At 22.8% G+C, this 21,605-nt stretch overlaps 10 protein-coding genes across 10 annotated transcripts; 3 read left to right on the forward strand and 7 right to left on the reverse strand. All coding sequences in view use genetic code 6, as the record gives it.

Annotated features, from left to right (window-relative positions):
- Nucleotides 1-195: 195 nt before the first annotated feature.
- On the forward strand, nt 196-617 carry TTHERM_00318790 (hypothetical protein; the record flags this gene model as incomplete). Its single annotated transcript, XM_001021461.2, has 2 exons — nt 196-234; nt 300-617. The coding sequence occupies 2 exons, from the start codon at nt 196-198 to the stop codon at nt 615-617; spliced, it is 357 nt and encodes a 118-aa protein (XP_001021461.2).
- Nucleotides 618-1,414: 797 nt separating this feature from the next.
- Nucleotides 1,415-2,420, reverse strand: TTHERM_00318800 (MAP kinase organizer 1; the record flags this gene model as incomplete). Its single annotated transcript, XM_001021462.3, has 2 exons — nt 1,415-2,073; nt 2,150-2,420. The coding sequence occupies 2 exons, from the start codon at nt 2,418-2,420 to the stop codon at nt 1,415-1,417; spliced, it is 930 nt and encodes a 309-aa protein (XP_001021462.1).
- A 272-nt stretch (nt 2,421-2,692) lies between these two features.
- Nucleotides 2,693-4,174, forward strand: TTHERM_00318810 (archaeal ATPase; the record flags this gene model as incomplete). The annotated part of the gene is made up of 7 exons (XM_001021463.2): nt 2,693-2,707; nt 2,766-2,979; nt 3,033-3,272; nt 3,330-3,363; nt 3,420-3,795; nt 3,864-3,948; nt 4,002-4,174. The coding sequence occupies 7 exons, from the start codon at nt 2,693-2,695 to the stop codon at nt 4,172-4,174; spliced, it is 1,137 nt and encodes a 378-aa protein (XP_001021463.2).
- Nucleotides 4,175-5,300: 1,126 nt separating this feature from the next.
- TTHERM_00318820 (DnaJ carboxy-terminal domain protein) lies at nt 5,301-7,254 on the reverse strand (the record flags this gene model as incomplete). Its single annotated transcript, XM_001021464.4, has 6 exons — nt 7,053-7,254; nt 6,823-6,958; nt 6,005-6,587; nt 5,797-5,922; nt 5,635-5,739; nt 5,301-5,576 (listed from the first exon to the last, which is right to left on the reverse strand). The coding sequence occupies exons 1-6, from the start codon at nt 7,156-7,158 to the stop codon at nt 5,301-5,303; spliced, it is 1,332 nt and encodes a 443-aa protein (XP_001021464.3). The 5' UTR covers nt 7,159-7,254.
- A 1,185-nt stretch (nt 7,255-8,439) lies between these two features.
- TTHERM_00318830 (choline-phosphate cytidylyltransferase) lies at nt 8,440-9,387 on the reverse strand (the record flags this gene model as incomplete). The annotated part of the gene is made up of 3 exons (XM_001021465.3): nt 8,440-8,833; nt 9,055-9,173; nt 9,286-9,387. The coding sequence occupies 3 exons, from the start codon at nt 9,385-9,387 to the stop codon at nt 8,440-8,442; spliced, it is 615 nt and encodes a 204-aa protein (XP_001021465.1).
- A 189-nt stretch (nt 9,388-9,576) lies between these two features.
- Nucleotides 9,577-9,741, reverse strand: TTHERM_00318840 (transmembrane protein, putative; the record flags this gene model as incomplete). The annotated part of the gene is made up of 1 exon (XM_001021466.1): nt 9,577-9,741. One exon carries the CDS (start codon nt 9,739-9,741, stop codon nt 9,577-9,579), a length of 165 nt encoding a protein of 54 aa, XP_001021466.1.
- Nucleotides 9,742-10,619: 878 nt separating this feature from the next.
- TTHERM_00318850 (hypothetical protein) lies at nt 10,620-13,175 on the reverse strand (the record flags this gene model as incomplete). Its single annotated transcript, XM_001021467.2, has 2 exons — nt 11,495-13,175; nt 10,620-11,428 (listed from the first exon to the last, which is right to left on the reverse strand). Exons 1-2 carry the CDS (start codon nt 13,101-13,103, stop codon nt 10,620-10,622), a joined length of 2,418 nt encoding a protein of 805 aa, XP_001021467.2. The 5' UTR covers nt 13,104-13,175.
- A 630-nt stretch (nt 13,176-13,805) lies between these two features.
- Nucleotides 13,806-15,100, reverse strand: TTHERM_00318860 (MORN motif protein; the record flags this gene model as incomplete). The annotated part of the gene is made up of 2 exons (XM_001021468.2): nt 13,806-14,309; nt 14,771-15,100. The coding sequence occupies 2 exons, from the start codon at nt 15,098-15,100 to the stop codon at nt 13,806-13,808; spliced, it is 834 nt and encodes a 277-aa protein (XP_001021468.2).
- Nucleotides 15,101-16,445: 1,345 nt separating this feature from the next.
- Nucleotides 16,446-18,537, reverse strand: TTHERM_00318870 (hypothetical protein; the record flags this gene model as incomplete). Its single annotated transcript, XM_001021469.2, has 2 exons — nt 16,446-17,669; nt 17,788-18,537. 2 exons carry the CDS (start codon nt 18,535-18,537, stop codon nt 16,446-16,448), a joined length of 1,974 nt encoding a protein of 657 aa, XP_001021469.2.
- Nucleotides 18,538-19,879: 1,342 nt separating this feature from the next.
- On the forward strand, nt 19,880-21,292 carry TTHERM_00318880 (transmembrane protein, putative; the record flags this gene model as incomplete). Its single annotated transcript, XM_001021470.1, has 1 exon — nt 19,880-21,292. The coding sequence occupies one exon, from the start codon at nt 19,880-19,882 to the stop codon at nt 21,290-21,292; it is 1,413 nt and encodes a 470-aa protein (XP_001021470.1).
- Between the last annotated feature and the right edge of the window lie 313 nt (nt 21,293-21,605).

The following is a 21,605-nucleotide window of genomic DNA, read 5'->3' on the forward strand; positions in this document are numbered from 1 at the left end:
AGTATAAGTGTTTATTTGTTTGTTATTTGTTATTTTATAAAATACATATTTTTATAATTAACAAAAAATTTAACTAAATGTTATTCCTCAAATAATTAAATAAATTAATCAATTCATAGATTTATTATTTTTATTTTAATAAACAAAATTAGATAATCAAAAAAGTAAAACTTATAAAATTTATAGCGAGTCAAAATGGCAAATAAAAATAGCTTAATATTTGATAGCATGATGGTAACCTTTTAAGAAATATTGAAATAGTATTAAATAAACTTTTAATTATGTTAAATGAAAAATAGGAAGAAAAAATGAATCATCATTCGGGCTAGAAAAGTAATTTGCATAGCTAATTTGATCTGAATTATAGTTAGATAGATTAAAAGAACTCGCACTATATAAATATAAATTAATCTAATCCTGTGTAGCTAGATAAAAAATAAAAGCACGTCCAAAAAGAATATTATAATTATTTGGAAAACACTGGTATAAAGCCTGCTTTTGAAATTGTATTTAATGAGATTGTAGGAAATAATATAAAGGAAGATTAAGTTTTTTAGTATGCTGCAAACAGACTAAGAGAAATTGGCTAAAAATTAAAAGAAGTTGAACAACTATGAAAATTAAAAACAATAAAAAAATTTAATTTATTAAAGTATGCAATAGATTTAAAGTTAGAGCTAAGTAAGTTGATTTTTTATAAACATCAACTTAAAATTAACTAACTTTCTTACTATTATCATTTAAAACCAATATCAATAAGATAATTACAAAATTTAGTATTTGAAAATCTTATAAATACATATTATTAAAATTATATATTCTTATGTCAATTAATAAGATTTTAAAACAAGTTAAATTACTCATTAAAAAACTCATTCTTACTTTGTTAAATATCATTAACATTTTAAAAAAATAAATACTATAAATTAGTTATTATAAAAACAATTCAAATGATTGAAAAAAATTAGTTTAGTTAAATTACAAATAAAATATTTATTAAATTTATGTCAAATATTTCACCAAATTTTTAAAATAAAATAAATATCTAACATTTCACTTCTATAGAAAGCACTTTATCTACTTTAATTGGGTTGCAAACCAAAAAATTTCTTCTTTTAAATTGTTTGATCAACTTATTTTTTTAATTTTTAGTTTTGAAAATAATCAATTATGAATTATGGTAGGAGGTTATAGAAAGTTCCACAAAAATATTGTACTCCCTCCACTCCTTCCACTTAACAGAGTTTTAAATTGATCTTATTTTAACATTTAAATATTTAAAAATAACTTAAATATTGTTTAACTTTTTTGAAATAACATAAAAGTTGTATTGAATAATATTATATTTTAGATATTTGAAAATAATTTAATGGTATATGATGCCACAGCAATATTAAGATCATAAAATAAAAACTCATTTCCAAACTGTAATAGTATTATCTAATGAACCTGATAAAATAAAATTTCTCTATGGTGACAAATCTACTGCTGATACAGTTCTAACATGATTTTTAAATTAATTAATAGGTTTAGATTGAAGCAAGTCGTAGTAATAAACAGAACCATCTTCACTTCCTGTGATAAGATAAGCGTCGTCAAAAGAGTGCATTACACCAATAGTTATATCTTTTACCTAGTGACCAGAATACGTATTAAGTATCTCTCCCTTTTCTCTATCTACAAGTCTTATTCCGCCATCCATACAACTTGCAGCATATGTTTTTTTATCGTTACTTAAGCTAAAACTCAATACAGGATGTTTCATATCATCATTTGTTACTAATCCCATTCTTAAATCATATGTTCTTACTTTACCATCTATTGAACTAGCTAATACTTCATACTTATTAATAACCACTTTAGAAACACTGTCTTAAGCATCTTTAAAAATATCTAAAGGCTTATATGTGTTTGATTTTAAATCCCAAAAGCGAATAGTCGTATCAAATGATCCAGTTATGACCACGCTTTCATCATCATTAAAAGACACTGTATTAATTCTATTAGTATGCCCTTCGAATTTTCTTAACAATTTATCAGATTTAACATCCCACAAGAAAGCAGATTTATCACCTTTTTCATTTACAATTTGATTAAAAATGAAAGTTCATTTATTTAATCATTTTATAATTCAAATTTAAAATAGTACCTCCAACTGAGCAAAATTTGGAGTTATCTTCCCCAATTGCTACATCTAAAATTTCATAATTATGCAATCCTGAGAATTATTTTATAAGGGTGCCTTTATTTGGGTTCCATAAAATAATAGATCTATCTTGAGAGCAAGACATACAGTATTCACCATTTTTGTTGAATTTCACCTAATAAATACATCCTTTATGACCTTTCAAGACGGCATGCACTTGCTATGGTACTTCAAATTTTGTTTTGAGAGATAACTTTTCATAATACTAGTTCATTAATATGGTAAAAATTTCTAATTTATATCTATTTTTTAATCTAAATATTGTCTACTATTTGTTAACAAAATAGATAGATTATTTATTTATTTCAAAATAGAAGTTTGTTTTAAAAGATATTACAAATTGTATTAAACACATTAGATTTCATTATCTTTTATTAAATATCTTCAATTAAAAATTGCGCAAAATTGGATTATTTTGTTTTTATCAGTAATTAAATATTAATTTATAAAGATTTTAGCTAGTAAATCAAAGATTAAAAGTTAGAAATGGAATGCTTTTAAGTAAATTGATTTTTATTATTTTAGTATTAGGAAAAATAATATTAGTTTATATAAAAAGCTTAGTGTTATTTCATATATCTTTAATGGTTAAGAGAAGAAAATATTAGATGTGCTAATAAAAAAAGGTATTGCTACTTTAAAGGATTACCAAGAAGCTAAAAAGCAATAAATATTATAGAATATTATTTCAGTTGAAGAGCTGAACTTTATAGATAAAATTTTACAAGATTTACTTGAGTAGTTCTAGCAATAAGAAAACAAACTATAAATGCGTAAATTTGAAAGAAATAGTTTTTTAATTTTTAGGATTAAATTTTAAAATTAGATTTACAAGATTAAGATTCTGATAATTCGTCAGATGATGATGATGATGATGAAGATTAAAATAAAATTAGTGTAGAAAAAAGTAAATAAGATGGGGTTAACATAAACTTAAACACTCAGGAAGAGCTTTAACCTTAGTTGTTTATCAATTATTTTTAAACTCTTTCAAGTGATAAAGAAGAGCGCTAGATGTAAAATGAAATAAACACTTTTATACAATATGGGCAAGTAACAGAAATTTGTAAAATAATATTAAATTGATTTGGAATAAAAATTAAAGTAAAAATTTAATAAAAAGATGGACTTCCTGGATGTGGAAAGACTACCTTATGGTAAAATATGTTTTTTTAATTTATAGGGAATATTTATTTTTATTTATTTAATATAGCTTAAATTATGTAAAAAATCACTAGTATTAAAGCTAGATGGCTAATAGCAAAAATTAAGTATTATATGTGGATTTTGAGAATGGTATGATGATAGAGAGATTAATATGTATATTAAGTTTGAAGTCATAAGTAAGAGTAAAAGATAGTCTAAGTTAAATTATATTAAAGAATATATCCAAAGAAGATGAAGCTAGAGTTTACATGGAGAGATTGACTGATATGCTTAGTGTGTGCCCTGATATAAATTTTGTGATATTAGATGGATTTATTCCAAAAATTCTATCTTATATTAGCAACCCAGATTTTAACAGAAAAGGGAATGTTACAAATCTTTTAGCAGATCTTAAAAATTTCATCAAAAAAAAGAAGATTGCAGTAAATTAAATTAAAAATAAAATTAAACTTTATTCTATTAAAAATAAATTATAAAAAAAATCTTTTAGTTAATTTTAACAAATACTGTAAGCTTTGAAAGATAAAAGCACAACAGTTAAAAAAATTAAGTACAAAATCCTCCTTCCGAATTTAGTAAATATTAAGTTATAAGTTTATCTAAATAAAAGCTAAAAAATATAAATTAGGCACAGTCTTCAATAATTTTGTGGATAATAGGCTGTATCTGTTTAAATTACCTAATAGTATTTACAATTACATAGCACCTCTTAAGTTAAATGAATATTCAGAAAAAATAATTGATACAAAAATCCCCTTTAAAATAGAAGAGCATGGAGTAGAAATAGTTTTACAAAACTGAAAATAAGATAAATAATTCTTAATAAATATTTTTAATTTTTATCCTTAAACTAATTTTGATTCGCAATAATTTGAGTATAAACTAAGTATAGTGTATAAATATTATTGATTTTTAAAATAAATTATTTAATATTTTGATGACAATCAGCTAGTATTCTTAATTGCAACTAGAATTTATTGTTTTTTACAATTTAAATATAATTAATCTAAAATTAAAATATTAAATTAACTTTGTTATTCAAAGTATTAAAGTCGAAAATATATTTAATAAAAACAATCACTGATGTATTTTTTATTATTATTTATATTAATATAATCTTTGAAAAACTGATTATTTCTACTTTTTTTTATGATTCAATAAGATTTTTATGGTGCAATTTTTAATATTTGAAATAAAAATGTTACAGAATTTACTTTTCTTAGTGAATTAAAAATAATTTATAATCAAACATTATTTTTAAAATTAAAGATTTAAAAATATTTAAAATAATCAAATTATTATCATCTGCGAATTGTAATTTTTTATAAAGACAAAAATTCATCTGTTTATTATTTTATATAGTAATAAATAATATCATTCATTTTAAATAAGTCACTTTGTTTGTTACAAATTTAATAATACTTTTTTTGATTTTTAAAAATCCTATAAAAAAAATTGGTTACATTATATTTTAAATTAAAAAATAAAGCCAAAAGATGTATTTAAGTACCTAATAAAAATGCTAAATTTATTTAAATTCTAGTTAGTTTAATTAAAGAGAACTTTAAATATTTGAAGAAGAGTTTTAGAATATTTATTTGATTTTAAAAATTGAGTTAAAATGAGTACAATATAAAAAATATTCAAAAAGATTATGGAAAACTTTAGGTCAAAAATAATATTTTATTTAATTAAGTAAAAACGTAATCGCAGAATGAATGATAAGTTTTAACTAAACAAAGTAAGTAAATTAACATTTTAATTATTTATTTATTTATTTATTTATTTGTGACATATTAACTAATTTCTGATAATTTAAAAGCTAAAAGTTTTAATTATTTTAAATTGAAACAAGCTCAATAATAAATCCAGAGAGATTCATTTATGGCGTTATTCTTTTTTAAAAGTTTTGTAAACAGCATCATCGTCATTATTTACCCCACATGTTTTTGAATTTATTGAAAATATTTTCATCATGTTCTTCATTTTATGATTACTAATTAGATCCTCTTTGTTGATTCTATTAAGTAGATTACTATTAATTATAATTCATGTTCATCTATGGATCTATTTTTTATTCAATTTATGATAATTTTTGATATAATTCTTTTTATTCTGATGTCAAAGACTTTGGTATGTGAATTTTAAGAGTGACAACATGATCACCTACACTATTCTAATTTGGAGGTAAATGGTTGATACCCTAATATTTTAAATTAAATATTTTAATTTTTCATTTTATTAATTTATTTAATTATTACTAATCCTCTAATTTTCACTTTTTCTCCATGAGAAGTGCCTGGCTTAACTTCTATATCTTTATCTCCAGACAAAGTCTTTACCTTAATTTTTGTACCCAAAACAGCCTATTTTTAAAGATATTCATTTAAACATTCAAAAAATAAATAAATATATTGTCTTACTTCTGAGAGTGTGATAAATTAAGTAGTTGTAATATCATATCCTTCTCTTTAGAAATAATTATCAGGTTTAACATTAACTTTAATAATAAGATCACCAGGTTAGCCACCATTTTCGCTATCATTACCCTAATTTTTTAATTATTTATGATATTTTTATTTAAATTTTCCTTGGCTATATTTTTTAAGTATTTATAATCCAAAATAATACCTTTCTTGGCATTCTTAAGTTTTATCCACTGCTAATACCTTTAGGAATCTAAACTTCTTCTTCTGCTTTAACTCTTGCAACACCAGTTCCTCTACAAGTAGTACAAGGATATTTAATACTTGAGCCTGATCCACCGCATTTAGTGCAAGCCATTTAAATTGTCATGGGTCCTTATCTATAGTTTATAGCACCTCTGCCACCGCATGCAGTACATCTAGAAGGTGCAGTACCAGGTTTACACTTGGAACCTTGGCAAGTAGGACAGACACCTTTCTTTTCAAATCCAATTTTTTTATTTAAACCATTAATAGATTCCATAAAAGTGATATCTAAATTCATAAATATATCTTATCCCTTTTAAATTCTCTCGCCTCCCATACCCATGTTAAAGAAGCTTTCAAAATCACCGAATATTTCTTCTGCTGAAGGACCACCTTATTGGCCTCCCCAGAATCCTCCAGCTCCTCCAAAAGGATTTCCACCACCGAATGGATTACCACCAGCCTAGGATTATTCATCACCAGTCATACCAGTCATATCATATACTTTTCTTTTGCTTTCATCCTTGAGTGTTTCATAAGCTCTATAATTATAATTAAGAAATGCTTAGATTCTTAAATGCTTATTTCATTTTATTATCGATAATATAATAGCTTTTAAAACTTTAAAATATTTATCATATCCCGAACTTAAAATAATCATTGATTTTTTATTGTTTGGCTAAAATAATGCTAACTATTATGCTTTATATAAATGTTTTATTTCTACATAGCCAGTAATAATCTAGCTAGAATTAAATCATAAAAAAATTTATATACGAGTTGATTTCAGCAAGTTTTTCCTTTGCCTTTTCAGCATCATCTGGATTTCTATCAGGATGGTGCTTTTAAACAAGTTTGTAATAACTCTTTTTGATTTCATCTTGAGTTGCATCTCTTTTAACTCCGAGGATTGCTATTTTGATTTAATAAGATGATTTACATACAATAAGTAATGTGTGAAACATGTTAGATTTTATAAGCGTTAAAAATAGAAAAAAAATAATTACAATAAAAATCTTTATTCTTAAATAAAGATTGTGTTGATCTAAATTAGTAAACAGGAGTTTTATATAAACTTCTGACTGTAGGAGCTATCAATTTGGCTAATTACATTTTTGGGTATCTAAAAATATTCTTTGTTTTAAGCTAAATTCGATATTAAATTTTTGTGAATTATTTATTTTTTTATTAATATTTTTGATTATTTTTAACAAATCCAATTGGGCCTAATTAAATTTATCTGATTCATACTATAAATGCTTATTATTTTTTCAAAGAAAATTCCATGCTTTTCTTGTGTATCCTTCTACTAATTTAAGGTTTGTCTGTAAAATAATTAAATTAATTTTAACAGAATTCTAGAAGCGACTTTAATATGTCTTATTATAAAAAGTAGATCGCACTTAAAATATTCTTTTGATTCTCAAATAAAAACAAGTAAAATTTTTCTATCTTCTAAAATTACAACTTAATCCTCAAATCAATGTTTCTTTATTTTAAAATTAATTTAATTAAAGTTAAAAAATTTATTTTCTTCACATTTAACTTCAATATTCTGATGAAAATTACACAAATTTGTTTGAATTTAAGTAAAAATATGATTTATATTTTTAGTTTTGTGAATTTGACTTGAGATGTGAACTATTATTTTGATAAAAATTAATTATTTTGCTAAAAATTAATTCATCGGAAATATTAATAATTGTTAATTAAAAAATTAATATTTATTAGATTAAAGATAGAGCAAAAATGCTATTAAAAATAAATTTGATAAAAACTTTTTAAATTCCCATTATGCCTGTTAAAGAAAGTTATCTTAATAAAAAACAATAAAATTTGTAGATATTTGCTAATCATCCACTTAGAAAGCAGCTATTTTAAAATAAATCTTTAATTTGCTATTTTGTATTCTAATATTCTTACTTCCTTTTATTTGAATTTACCCACCCACCAACGAAATTAAAAATAAAGAAATTTTGTATTATTTAGATTAAAGTAAAATATAAATAATATTTAATCAATATATCAATGCGATTTATTGCAATTAATTTACATCTGTGCTTTTATCTGTAAGTTTTCAACTTTAATTGGTTAAAAGGCATCTGATACATGAATAGATAAGCAACATAATTTTTAAGCTAAGATAAAAGGGTAAAAATAACGTAGTAAAGTCGATGAAATAAAATAATAAAAATACAACATATTACTTGTGTATTAGTTTATACAATAAAAAATTATATTTGATCATAAATTATAATATAGGAGGATTAAACTTTTTTAATGAAATTTATATAGACTGTTTAGAAATATTCCTAAACAAGCTTGAAATAAATGAGTTTATATTTGTTATTTATTTATTTATCATTAATTTTATTCAATTTTTTATTAATTCATTCATTAAGCTTTGTTTTTCTTTCTTCTCTAGCAAGGAACTACTTTCTTTTCTAATTCAGAAATGAATTCCTTGGCTCTGAGAAGCATTTCTTCAAAATAGCTGATACCAAGTTATTCGCGAGTGTAACCTCTCTTTAAATTTCTGATAGTGTAACCATCTCTATCCTTTAAAATACGCATAATTACATCTGAAGTGCTGATACCATCAGTTCTTTTAGTTTCTTTGAATTTACCAGCTTTTTTAACAAAAGCATAAATATCGTCGCTTCCAGCGCTAGTGTATGGAGCAACATCGTGAGCAACATAATCAATTTTATGTTCATCCAAAAACTCTTAAGTGATAATCCAAGGGCAGGGATAAACAACTTCATCTACCCACTTACAGTGCTTAACACTATTTTTAGGAAATGTAAAATTTAGTTTTCATATTATTGCAAATTTTTTGTTGAGTAATTAATAAGTAAAATATGTAAAAAGTCTTAAGGAATATGTAAAAGAATTAGATTTTAGCTAACTAAAATTCTATTCTCACAAAATTTCTTTACAAAATTATTAGCTCTTCTAAAATAATTTGAAGAGCAAACAAATAAATACTATTCAAATAATTTCAATTACCTTTCACTACGTTCGTAACCATTCATAAGAGTTTATCCTTTTAATTTTTCAGTTTCTTCTTGACCAGAGACACCAACAATCAAGTGGACATTAGGGAATAATTTTTTGCATTATTCTAACTGTTTAAATGATAAATTGATTAGTATTTTTGCTTCATTAATTGGTCATAAATTAGTAATATTTATTATTATAAAACTAATAGAGAGAATGAAAGTTGAAAATTATATTTACTTAAAGGGCATGTCCGAAATGGAAGCAATCATAAACACCATCTGCGTAAACACGGATGACTCTATTGTTATCGTTATTTTAGTTATTTTCAACTTAGCTCATTTGTTTTTTTAAAGAATTTTGTAGACTGTATTTTTGAGTTTTAATTTATAGATTTATTATTTTTTATAATTTTTTAGACTCTTTAACAATTATATATTTCTAAGCAGGTATTGATTGATAAGCATATAAAATCATCTGATATGATTGATGCATGGATACAAGCATACATACATTCATTCATTCATTCATTCATTCATTGATGCAACTAAGTAAAAATCTATATTTTTGCATATTCATCATCAAATTTAAATTAATAGTGCCAGCAATACAACTAACTAGTGAAAGAGGAAATAATTAATCCTTTTCTATTTTATTGGCCACTATTTCACTAACACTGTCAAATTCGTCATGCATTTTTGTCTTTCACATTTTAGCTGAAAAAAAATTTAATTTAGTTAGGTATATATAATAGAAGCTCATTAAAATTTTCTATATTTTCTTATGCTCCTACAAGTACGTATGATTAATTATCCGTTGATGTCATTAGCGACATAATAGCCTTGAGATAGAAAGTTATTCTCAAAAAATTTTAATTTTCAAATTTTATTCTATTATACCAATCATTCTAGTGCGCACTTTTATTGAAGTGCTACATATTAGATTTTCTTTTTAAAATTAATATTATTTAATTCATTAACAATCTCTTAAATAAGAAAAAACATATTTTATTATAGCAACAATCCCTATTATATTTTTATTGTATTAAATAATCCCTATTACATTTATATTATTAATTAGTAAATTTCAGATAGATATTTATTGAGTTTTTTCATGAATTATAATAACTCTTTTAAATAAACGTAAAATTTAAAAATTTGAATAATTTTTAAAAAAACAAATAAAAATAAAAAGCAAATATTCATGAATTGCCAATTTAATAAAATAAAATTAGCCTTTTATTAGGAGTTTATTTCATTTAAATAATTTACCAGATAAAATTTGATTTATTATTTTTCTTTTTTTAAAAATATTGAAACAAAATATAAATATTTTAGTTAAAATAAAATAAATAATGTTAATTGATTACAATTTATATTTTTATTTACTCTAATTTATCGATAAATTTTAATTTTAAAATATCTAATTGTTCTTAATTTGAATAAATAAACGTCTTATTATTAGTAAAAATATTACCAAAAATATATTTTCGTAATGTTTAAAAAGCTGTTTTTGTTTTAATATTATGCTTTATTAGTGTACTAAATTTTTAATTAATTTTTTGAAGCACGTGTTCAGTTTTCTGTGTGACATCTTTATTTTTATATACTTAAATTGATTACTTCTTAGTTATTTGATGTTTTTTTACTCTTTTTAGGATCATAAAAGCTATTCATTGTTGCTGAACCTGTATAATCAATATTTATACTTTTATTTATCTTTTTAAGCTGACTATTTTAGTCTTCGTCATTTAAAAATAGGTTTTATTTATTGCTTTGAAGGGTTTTCATGTTCTAAATTTTAAGCTTTATAAATTAGTTCCCAACCGAATATCTCTTTGATATCGGCTAAGGAGTTTAATTTCTAAAACCTGTTTCTTCAGTATTTTTTTAAAACGTTTTATTGAAAGGTGAAGTAGAATGACTAGCTTAGCTCTAAAAGTAGTTATTCTAAGTGAATGATAGTTATTTATTTTATTAGTACTCTTTGTTGGTATTGACAGGTAAATTATTACTTTGGGAAGAATCTTTTAAATTTCGTTAAGATGCTGCAGAGCTGTATATGAATATTTCGTTGTTATTCGAATCATATAATTTTATTGACCCATTGTTTCTACTCGAAGGAGAATTATTCTAGCCGTTTTATCTGAAATATCTCTAAATGCTGTAACTATTAGCTTATGCGAAAAGCTATTCCAATTAATTGACTGATTTATTCATTTCAAATAATTTAGAATTTTGAGATTCTATTTCTTAGGATGGTAAAAAGGTCCTCATAAATTAAAGGCAAGAATAATTCAACTATTTAAATTATTTATGTAGCATATTCACATATTAAACTATTTTTTCAGTATTTTACTTGTGAGTTTTCTATTCATCAAGTTCTGCATATGTTTAAAAAAAAAATTATAAAAAACAAATAATAAATAGAAATTTAAAAAGATCCTTACGAATTAAGTCTGAAAGATCAGCTTTTTTAGTGAGAGTATCTTTGATAGAATCTAATGTTAGCTCAAGCTTATTAATTTCTAATTTTTAGAAATACTTCTAAACTTCAACTTTTAGATCTTCAACAATTTCATTATGAATATTATCTCTTAGATTTTATTCTATAACATTTCTGTTTGTTTGAATGAGGTGCTTTATTTCTTATATTTGAGCATTTGTTGATTCTACAACACTTTGAATTTGTTCTTTGTGGGTGTTATTGCTTATAAAATTAGTCTAAACATCTTTTTATAAAATTTCAAGGTCCATTCTTGTAGCTCTGAAGAGTATAGCTTCATCAGTCTTTTTAAGAAACTCAGAAAATTGCTAGACACTTTCTACACATTCTTTTGATTTAATTTCCATCTGTGATACTACAGGTAATATTTTTGTATATATGTCATCTATATCGTCTTTATGGACAAAGAAATTGCACCACTCTTTAAAACTATTGAAAGCTTTTTAATCCACTTTTTATGTGAACTTTGAATAAATATCTGTTATTTTATCAGATACTTTTTCTTCATTCTTCGAAGCTTTTTAATACCTCTCATTACAAATATTTACAAAATCTTCAAATGTAGATTGCTATTTTTTCATTTCAATTTGGAAAACCTATTTTTTGAGATAAAGAGACTCAAAGTTCACTTCGATTTGATCTCTCATTTCTTAAATTTACTTTTACAATTAGCTATCATACTCTGTTCTTAGCACACATAAGTTAGCTTATTTCTCTATGTTAGAAATCTTAGATAGAATACCTCTAACACTTTCTTTGTCAGCAAGCAGTTTAAGCATATTATTTATGGATTTATTTTAAACTGTTAAATTTTCTAAAGCTTCATTATGCTCTTGTCTCTTTATTCTTTCACTGATATCTTTTGCAATTTATTAAATCTAACTTTCTATAGCTCTCATCTTATTGTTTACATTCTCATTCTTTGTTGAAAGTTGTAAAACTTTTGTTTTCAAATCCCATATTCCATCCAATTTCTTTTCAAAAGATTCTAAAAGTAAACCAAGTAAATTTTGACTCTCCAAATTCACTTCAATTTCAGGATAAAGATCTTTAGATTATAAATCTTACTCAAATAAAAACCTAATATTATTAATGTTATCCTCATGATCTTAAAAATTTTTAAATTCAATAAATGATTTCATTTTCTCTAAAGCGACACCTTGCTATAAGGCCAGCATAGCAACCCTTTTTAATTTCTCATCTTTTGACTCCATCATACTTTTAATTTAATTATTTTCATCTTATAAATACTTAATGTCAGCTTTAAATTTCTGAAACTCCTACATAAACTATCTGTCTACATTTTTATCTTAATTCAATGGAGGCATCATAGCTTAATTTGATAGATCTTGTGATCTATTAGACTATGATGTCTATCTACCTTATTGTAAATAATTATTATTCTCTTGCTATGACTATTTAGAGATAGATTCCTCTCTACTTCTCCTGCTTAATTAGCTACTCCCTTTACTCTTGTTAGCTTCATTTAAATTAAATTCATTAAATGACTTTTCTCTTGAATTTTAGATTTAATTTGATGATTTTTCGCTCATTTAAAGCAAGGCTAGTGTTTTAAATAAATATATAAATATGTAATTCCTTTATTTCTAATTTCTGAGCAATAACGAATATATAAATAATAAGATACTCAATTTCTATAATTTTTTGATCAAACAATCAATACGCAATCTAAATTTAATTATAACAGAAAAAAACAGAGATAATGGCTAGAAAAATATAATTAAGAAAATAGCTTGATAAACATAGTTTTTAAAGAGTATTGAAAATAAAGCTTTTAAAAAAAATTAACTAAATATTTTAACAAAGGAAAATGGCTGATGTTTTTTAATAAAAGATATAAGGATACTATCAAATGAAGCAAAGTATATAAGAAAGAATGATTAGAGTTAAAGTAACACATAATATACAAAAATAAAAATTTACATTATATTATATAAACGTCAGATAAATAAATAGGTTTAAATAAATACCTACAATTTTAATAATAGAAAACCATTTATATGTCTTGATTATTAAGTTATTAAGATAGCTAGTTATTATAGTAGTCTATCTATCTATTTATCTATATCTTATTTCTTATTGCTTACATACTTAATTTATTTTTATGTAAATTAAGTAAATGAAAGATTTTTTATAAGGAAAATGCAAAAATATTATATAAAGAAAATAATATATCTATCTTTTTTTTTATTTATTTATTTTTTTGTTTATTTTTTATCTTTTTTTGAGAAAATTCATTAGGCATCGATTGATATTTACTCTTCAAAGCTAAGCTATCCATTATCTCTTAATTCAGACACTTCTTCTACTTAAAGCTACTTCACTTTTTTGCCTTCTTCCCAAATACCATACTTCCTTTCTCCACCTTTAAATATTTCTACTCCTACACCATGCTATTTTCCGAATTTCCAGTTTCCTACATACTTTCTTCCGTCTTACCATTCGAAAGTGCCTTTTCCATGCTTTTTATCATTTTCGTAATTTCCTTCATATGATTATTGATTTGGCAGCCTTATTTTTCCATATCCATGCATTTTATTCTATCTCCATTCTCCTTCATAGACTCTACCATCAGGCCATCTATAAATTCCTTTACCTTCTATATTATTATCTTTAAATTCTCCTTCGTACTCGGAATTATCAGAAAATTTCAAGAAGCCTTTTCCTTCTTTCTGCCCATTGATATAATCACCTTCGTAGCGGGCTCCATCTGTCCATATTTCTACTCCTTTTCCATGCTTATTAAATATTAAAGAAATTTGGTTAGTAAATTTAATGTCTAAAAATAATATGGATGATAAAATAAATGTAGAATAATTAGAATTGATTTCAAAATAATCAATTTGCGTTTATTCTTGTAGTCAAGCATCAATTCAATGGTTAACAGATTTTTAATTAAGCGTTAAAAGAATTATGTCTTAGATAAAAACTGTGGCAAATAAAATAAGCCTAAAACAAAGAATTAATAATTTATGTAGAATAAAAATCGGATTATAATTTTTGGATGGAAATTTAAAATTTTTAGTTTGAATATGTTTATTTGTTTGCTTGTTTATTTATTTATTTGCTTATTTAAAGGAATTATTTAGAAACAAAAGTCAAAGGAATAATAAATTAAAAACTTAACCAACTGAAAGTAATAAAAAATTTTTGAAGAAAAAAAAGTAATAAAATTAGGAATATATTAAAAATATAATACCTGTTTATCATCCTTCCACTCTCCAACATATTTCGCACCGTTTACATGGTAGTATGTTCCTTTTCCATTGGCTTTGTCGTTTATCCATTAGCCTTCATAAATGTCTCCGTCAGCATGAGTAAGTTTACCAAATCCGTTGCTTTTATCTTCTTTCCATTCGCCTTCATAAACTGAACCATTTGGCCACTTTTGAACACCTTTGCCGTCTTTCATTCCGTTGAGCCATTCTCCTTCGTAGGTTATGTTTCCTTCAAGATTAATGACTCCTAACTTCTAGCGAGTTTGAGTATTTTTCTTGCTGTTGGGTAGTGACTCGTCTGCTTCATTCATGTTCTTCTCCGAAGCAGCTGGTTATGTCGTACCGTCCTGCTCTTGTCCATCATTTGGCTCATAATCTTAATTTTTTTTTTTTTAGATATGTTACTAGGTTCTTTTTTTTCGACTACTTCCTGCTGCTATTCAATCAACTGCTAAGTTTACTGAGTCGCCCTACTTGAATTAGTCTTTTCAAATACTTGTTCACCATTTGGGTTATTATTTAATTTTATTTCACTATCTTTTGTATTTGCACAGCAAGTTTATGCGCAATTTCCCATCTAAATATGTATTAAATTAATGGTTAATTCTTAAAAGTCTTGGCTCTCCTTTATCAGTCTTACAAATTTTAAAACACGTAGGCTTCTATTGATTGGAAATCTCTTCTTTTTTTACCTTTTAACCTTAGTTTTTTCTTTACGTTGATGTCACTTATGGAAAATTGTTGCTGCTTAGATTGATTCTTTTTTGAGGAACTGCCTTTTTATCAATACTCTAGTTTTTTCTTATTGATAATTTGCACTCTTTTAATTTATTTGTTATAAATATTTTATGAAATATAAAAATTTAATCATAATTTATTATCAAATTTGCATATAATTAATTGGTTTTTAGTTTAACCAGCTACTCTTTGCAGTGAATAATCTACAAGTAATAAAAATATTAATAATTTATTATTTTTGAATAAGCTGATCAAAATAAGTTTAAAATTTCCCTTATTCGCTCAATCTTTTCTGTGAATTAAACTTACTCAAATAATTATTTGAGTCAAATGCCATTTCTTTTGTATGTAAGTAACATAATATTTTCAATATTACTGTGTTTCGTTTCACATTAAAAAAATAAAATAAAGCTTATTTCGCTTAAAATTTACAAATAATTTAATTTATAATCAGTGTTAATTTTACTCTTTTTATAAAATTTTAATTATTTCACTTCTAAAAGTCGTTTGTTTTATAAAAATTCAATGATTTTTAATAGTCCAGAATTATCTGAAATTTAAAGGCAAGAAAAAACAGCTGATTTCTAGAATTTAAAAAAGAGGATTTTAATTCTTAATATAACACCAAAATAATTTATTTTATTTTCTAAAAAAATATTTATTTGAGATGCTCAGACATTTTACATAAACTTAATTTAAAAAAAATATTTGACTTTTATTTTTTTTCAGTTAAATAATAAATAAATATTTGATAATTATTCAAACTAATTTTATGGAACAAAATTTAACTTAAAGAAAGGAAAGCGCTTTATGTTAATCTAATAAAAATAAAACTTAATGGTTTAATTTTTTGTGGATATTTTTTATTTATAAAAATAAAGTAAAAAGTACAAATTTAAAAATTTTAATATTTTATTTTCAGAGTTCGTTAAAAGATTTAACTAGAATATTTCTTTAAATAAATTTAAATTATTCTTCTTCTCTATTTTTATTTTCACTATTTTCTAGTTGTATATCATCATGAATGTATTAATTACTCAGAGCAGAATTCTATTGTGTGTTTATTACAATATTTTCTAATAAGTTTGCTGGTTTCTTTCCAAAAAAAGAATCCATCAAAATTTTGTTAATAGATACTCTATCATCTTTACTCTGTGATTACTCTGTTAAGCTTCTAATTCTACCTTCTTTAAATTCTTGAGCAAATCTGACTTTACTACTCTTTCGACTGCTTGCATTTTTTTATTTTGCACTTCCAGGCTTAACGTAAATGGGAGTTATTTAACCATTGTTATACATGTTTTAAATACTCTCAAAATTTAAATAATTCCTAATACCTTGATTATACATAGATAGCATATTTTAACTTTAAATTGATTAATTTTTATCTCTGCAAGCTAAAAGAAGACTATCTTCATTTTAATCATTTGTTGCATTTGAAAAAGTTTTATTTGGGAATTATATTGATAAAAAGTTATTAATATTTTATTCATTACTGTTTTCTTTAGTAAAATTTTGAATATTATTAGATATTATTTATTCCTTTTTCAGACCATATTTATTACTTCTTGTTTTATTTAAGATTTAATCCTTTATTTTTGACTCTCTAGCTGACAAATCAGAAGTCGGTATGCTTCTATAAGATTATTAACATAAATCAACCTAAAAATCAAGAGATTTCAATTCAAAGTTTGGCTTTTATTGAGTGATCTTTTTTAAATCTATCTAATTCAATAGTCTTTAATTTTTAGAATAGTTTTTTATTTATTTATCAATTTAACAATCTGAGTTATTTAGTTAAAAATTACATTTATTTCTTTCTAAACTTTGATTTTATTCATTTCTTTTTTATTTAAAAACTACAGGTGGTCTTTTGTATTTTTAATAATGTTGTTAAACAAATTTAATTGGTTTATCACTACTTTTATTTTTATTATTAATTTGTGATCCCTAATTTTTACTATCACTATCATTACAAAAATTATTTATCATTCTACCAGAAACAAATTTATTTGAATTATTTAGCAAATAAGTAGAATTAGCTTCTTTAATATTTTCTTTGAACTCATCCAAATTTAAAGTATTTCTTTGGTAATATTAGCCATTCTTTTCACCTAAATCTGTTAACACTTTTTATTTTTTCTACCAAAAAAAATAAATAAATAAATATCAAAAATCTCCAAATAATATCTTCGTAATTAATATTTTTAACTGAAAAGTAAAAAAATAATAAGTAAAAATAATATTTAATTCTACATACTCGTTCATCAAATTCTGTCATACACTTTCTTTCAAGAGCATCACATTCAAATTATTTATAAATTTGCTTATCTTGTTATTCTATCTTTAATTGCTATTTTTTCATTTCTTTGTTTTCATTTAATATTTCTATCTTTAACAAATTTTGAGGAGTTTCTATGTTGTTTGCATTTTTCTCAATGTTTTTATCTTTCTTTATATTATTTTATGCATCTTTTATATATCTTCTTTTATTCTCTTTTATCTCATTTTAATCATTTTAAATACAGTTAAATGACTAATTAACTTAATTTTGATAAATTTATTTTACTAAGTTTCCTCTACTAAAAATTTTATTTTAATCATTTTAATGATTTTGCATATAAGATAAATTGAGTTGTCCTTTAGAACTTAAAATTGCTTGTTCTGTTTTTTATAATATATTATTTTCCATTTCTTGCTTTTACTGTATTTCTTTTTTGGTATTCTATAGATGTTTATACCTTTCGTAATATTGTCTCTTTAAATGATGCGATATTTAATTTGGTTTAATATTAAGTTCTATATCCATATTTTAGTTTAATTATACTTTCTAAAAATTAAATTTTGAATCTTTTTCATTTTACAAGCTTTATGAATATGTCGCGTACTCCTAATCTTAACTATGTTTATTCTAAAAATCTAAGGAATACTGAACCTTTAAAGCTCTCCTATTATCATTCTAGTTGTTCAATTTAGGATTGTTATTATAATGCTAATATAAATTATACATTTTTGGTGACTAATCTATTGTTTTTATTAATTAAAAAAATATTAATCATCATCATCAAAAAATTTTGGTAAAAGAGATTTAAAAAATATTTGGTAAAAGATTAAATAAATCATATGTTTTCTAATTTTAGTTAAATAATTAAAGATAAAAGTAATATTTTAAAATAAAAAAAATATTTAGTATTAATTTTTTTATTATCTAGCTTCTAAATCTAACAAATTTATAAATAAATACATTAAATTATTTAATTTTTCTTGTGAACTCAAATAAATTAAAATATTTTTAAATATAATTATTAAAATAAAAAGAGATAAACATAGTATTCAAAAATTTAAATTATTTAATAAATAATTTTAAAAATTAATAATTAAATCTATTAAATAGATAGATAGATAATTTGTATCTCTAAAGCTATTAAACTTTCTTTTAATTAGAGTAAGTATTTATTTATCACTTAAGATTAGTTATATTAGATTTCAATATTAAATAATTAATAAACTCTATTAGTATAATTTAAATGTAATTTATTTTGAAACTAACTTAAATTAAAATTATAAAAAGATAATTTAAAGTAAAAATATCTTACCACCCTCAATGAAAATTTCTAAAAAATTTTATACTGATGACTATGAAAAGTACATTATTTAATATTTGAATTAAATAAATTATTTTACAATTTAAATTATTTAAAAAAGCATTAAATTTTGCTTTAAAAACTTCAAAGAAAAAATTTGTTTATTAGTAATTAAATTAACATAGATGTATTTTTCCTAATTTAAGAATTTTATAGATTATAATTTTTAGCAATTGTTTTAATAAATATTTTTTACCTTTTTAATATTTTGAAAGATAGTTCAGGAATTAAAATATCCAGTTCATCATATTTAAATTTTTGGATTAGCAATTTATTAAGATTAATTTTATAAAATTAGTTTATGATGAGTTTAATGTCCTACTGAATGATATTAATGATATGGATACGATGTTTTTAGGTTAATATTATAAAAAACCTATGAAAAAATGAAATCCTATCAAGTGAATGGGTACACTTTTCGTTAAATGTCTAATTTAGGTTCTATTTATTTGCTCTTTTTCTATTTCAAAATAATCTAGAAATTTCTTCTGCAAAACTTTTTCTAGTATTTTCTGTAAAAATAATATTTCTGTTCAGCATTTAAAATGTTGAAGTTAACTAATCTTAAATTTTTGTTAAAACAAATCTAATAAGTACAATAAATTTGGAATTTAAAACATCAGAATTGAATACTTAATCAAAAACTAAATTAATAAAAAATATCTTAATTAAAATTTATTTATCTAAAAGTAGTTATTAAAAAGATCTATGGACAATAGTAAAAACACTGGATTTTCGATGGATTTTAAATGGACCATTCCTATTCACTTCACAATCCCTGCAACAATTGTGGCTATTGGAACCTTTTCTGCATTATTTAGCAAAAAATGCTACTTTATTCACAGTTTGGGATGCTTAAGATAAAATCTAAAAAACTCAGTTAATTTAAAATAGCTTTCTTCATTATAAAAAAAGGATAAAAGCTTAGTTTACGTTAGTGGATAAGTATAATAAAATTCTGCTTGTACTGCTGTGACTGACCCAATGTTTGGTGTTTCATCTAAAATAAATAGTTTGGGTTTGTATAGAAAATTAGAGATTAAAAAATAAATAAATGATAGATAATATGAATGGTTAAATATAAACACTTGTGATATAATACCTAACGAAATAAGTAAACTAAGTAGCTGTGTTATAACTAATTCAGATATCAAGGTTGAAAATCTTACTTTAGCCTAACCACTTCTCATTGAACTAGCAGAAAAAAATTCTACATAGATAGATATAAACGCTTCTAATATTGATGAATATTTTGAAGAAATATATAAGCAATTTTTAGCTTTCAAAAACAAATAATATTCTTAAGAAAATCTTGCAAACAAGAATACTAACTATGAAAATCACCCTTTTACATATGGAATATAAAACTATAAAGATATCTTCTATGAAAATAATTACATTTATATTCGTGGAATGGATAAAAAAGATTTTATAAGAATATCATTTTATGATATTTAAAATATTGCTAATGTTTCATTGATTGCTTTTAAGGATAATAATACTCTTACTTAATTTAAAATCTAAGAATTACTTACAGATAAAAATTATGTTAAAGTTATGAACCATGAAGGATAATATGTCTATAAAAACATATCATTAATAAGCTTTATAGAAAAAGGAATTATAGAACATAAAGAAATGATTCAAAAAATATTCTTTAGAACAAGCTAAAATTCGATTTCAATTGCTTTATTATACGCTTTCGCTATATATATTTTCTATTAGCTGTTGTGTGAATAAATAGGTCCTGTCCTAGATTATGAAAATTGGTCAGAAGAAGGTATCAATAAGCTTGTAAAAAAATCAGTTAATATAGAGAATAATGTAATTTAAGTCTCTTAGCTTACACACTTCACTACAAAATACGTGTTGTTATCATCACTATTGCATATACCATCTGTTTATTTATACAGCAAGGGTAGCTCTTATTATTTATTATTTGGTTTACCTCTAATATCATTTTGGTTAATGGCTTTGAATAGAAAAATAGTTTATTAAAAAAAAGTAGATGAAGAAATAAGCATACTTTAAAAATATCAAGAAAAATTTAACTAGTCTTAATAAAATCAGCTAGTGGCAGGGAATAACATTTTCGATTAAATAGAATTCACAAAAAAATGAAAGAAACTTTAAATAATAAATAAAAAAATAAAATTATAACATACTTCTTTTAAACTTTTAATCATTAAATCTATTTATTTTTATTATTTACTTATTGTTTTCCTTTTATTTTATTTATTTTAAGCTTCTTTTTAATAAAAATTGAATTTTTTAAGAATTTTTAAAAAAATACATTCATAAATTAAAAAATATTTTTGTTAATCAATATTTACACTTAATTTTTCTTATTTTGATAAATTTTTTGAATAGATAAATATTTTAATTATTATTTTAAAAATTAAAACTTACAAAAAAAAAATATATTATAATTTTT

Source organism: Tetrahymena thermophila, assembly GCF_000189635.1.
Source record: "Tetrahymena thermophila SB210 genomic scaffold scf_8254548, whole genome shotgun sequence".
Taxonomy (NCBI): Eukaryota; Ciliophora; class Oligohymenophorea; order Hymenostomatida; family Tetrahymenidae; genus Tetrahymena; species Tetrahymena thermophila.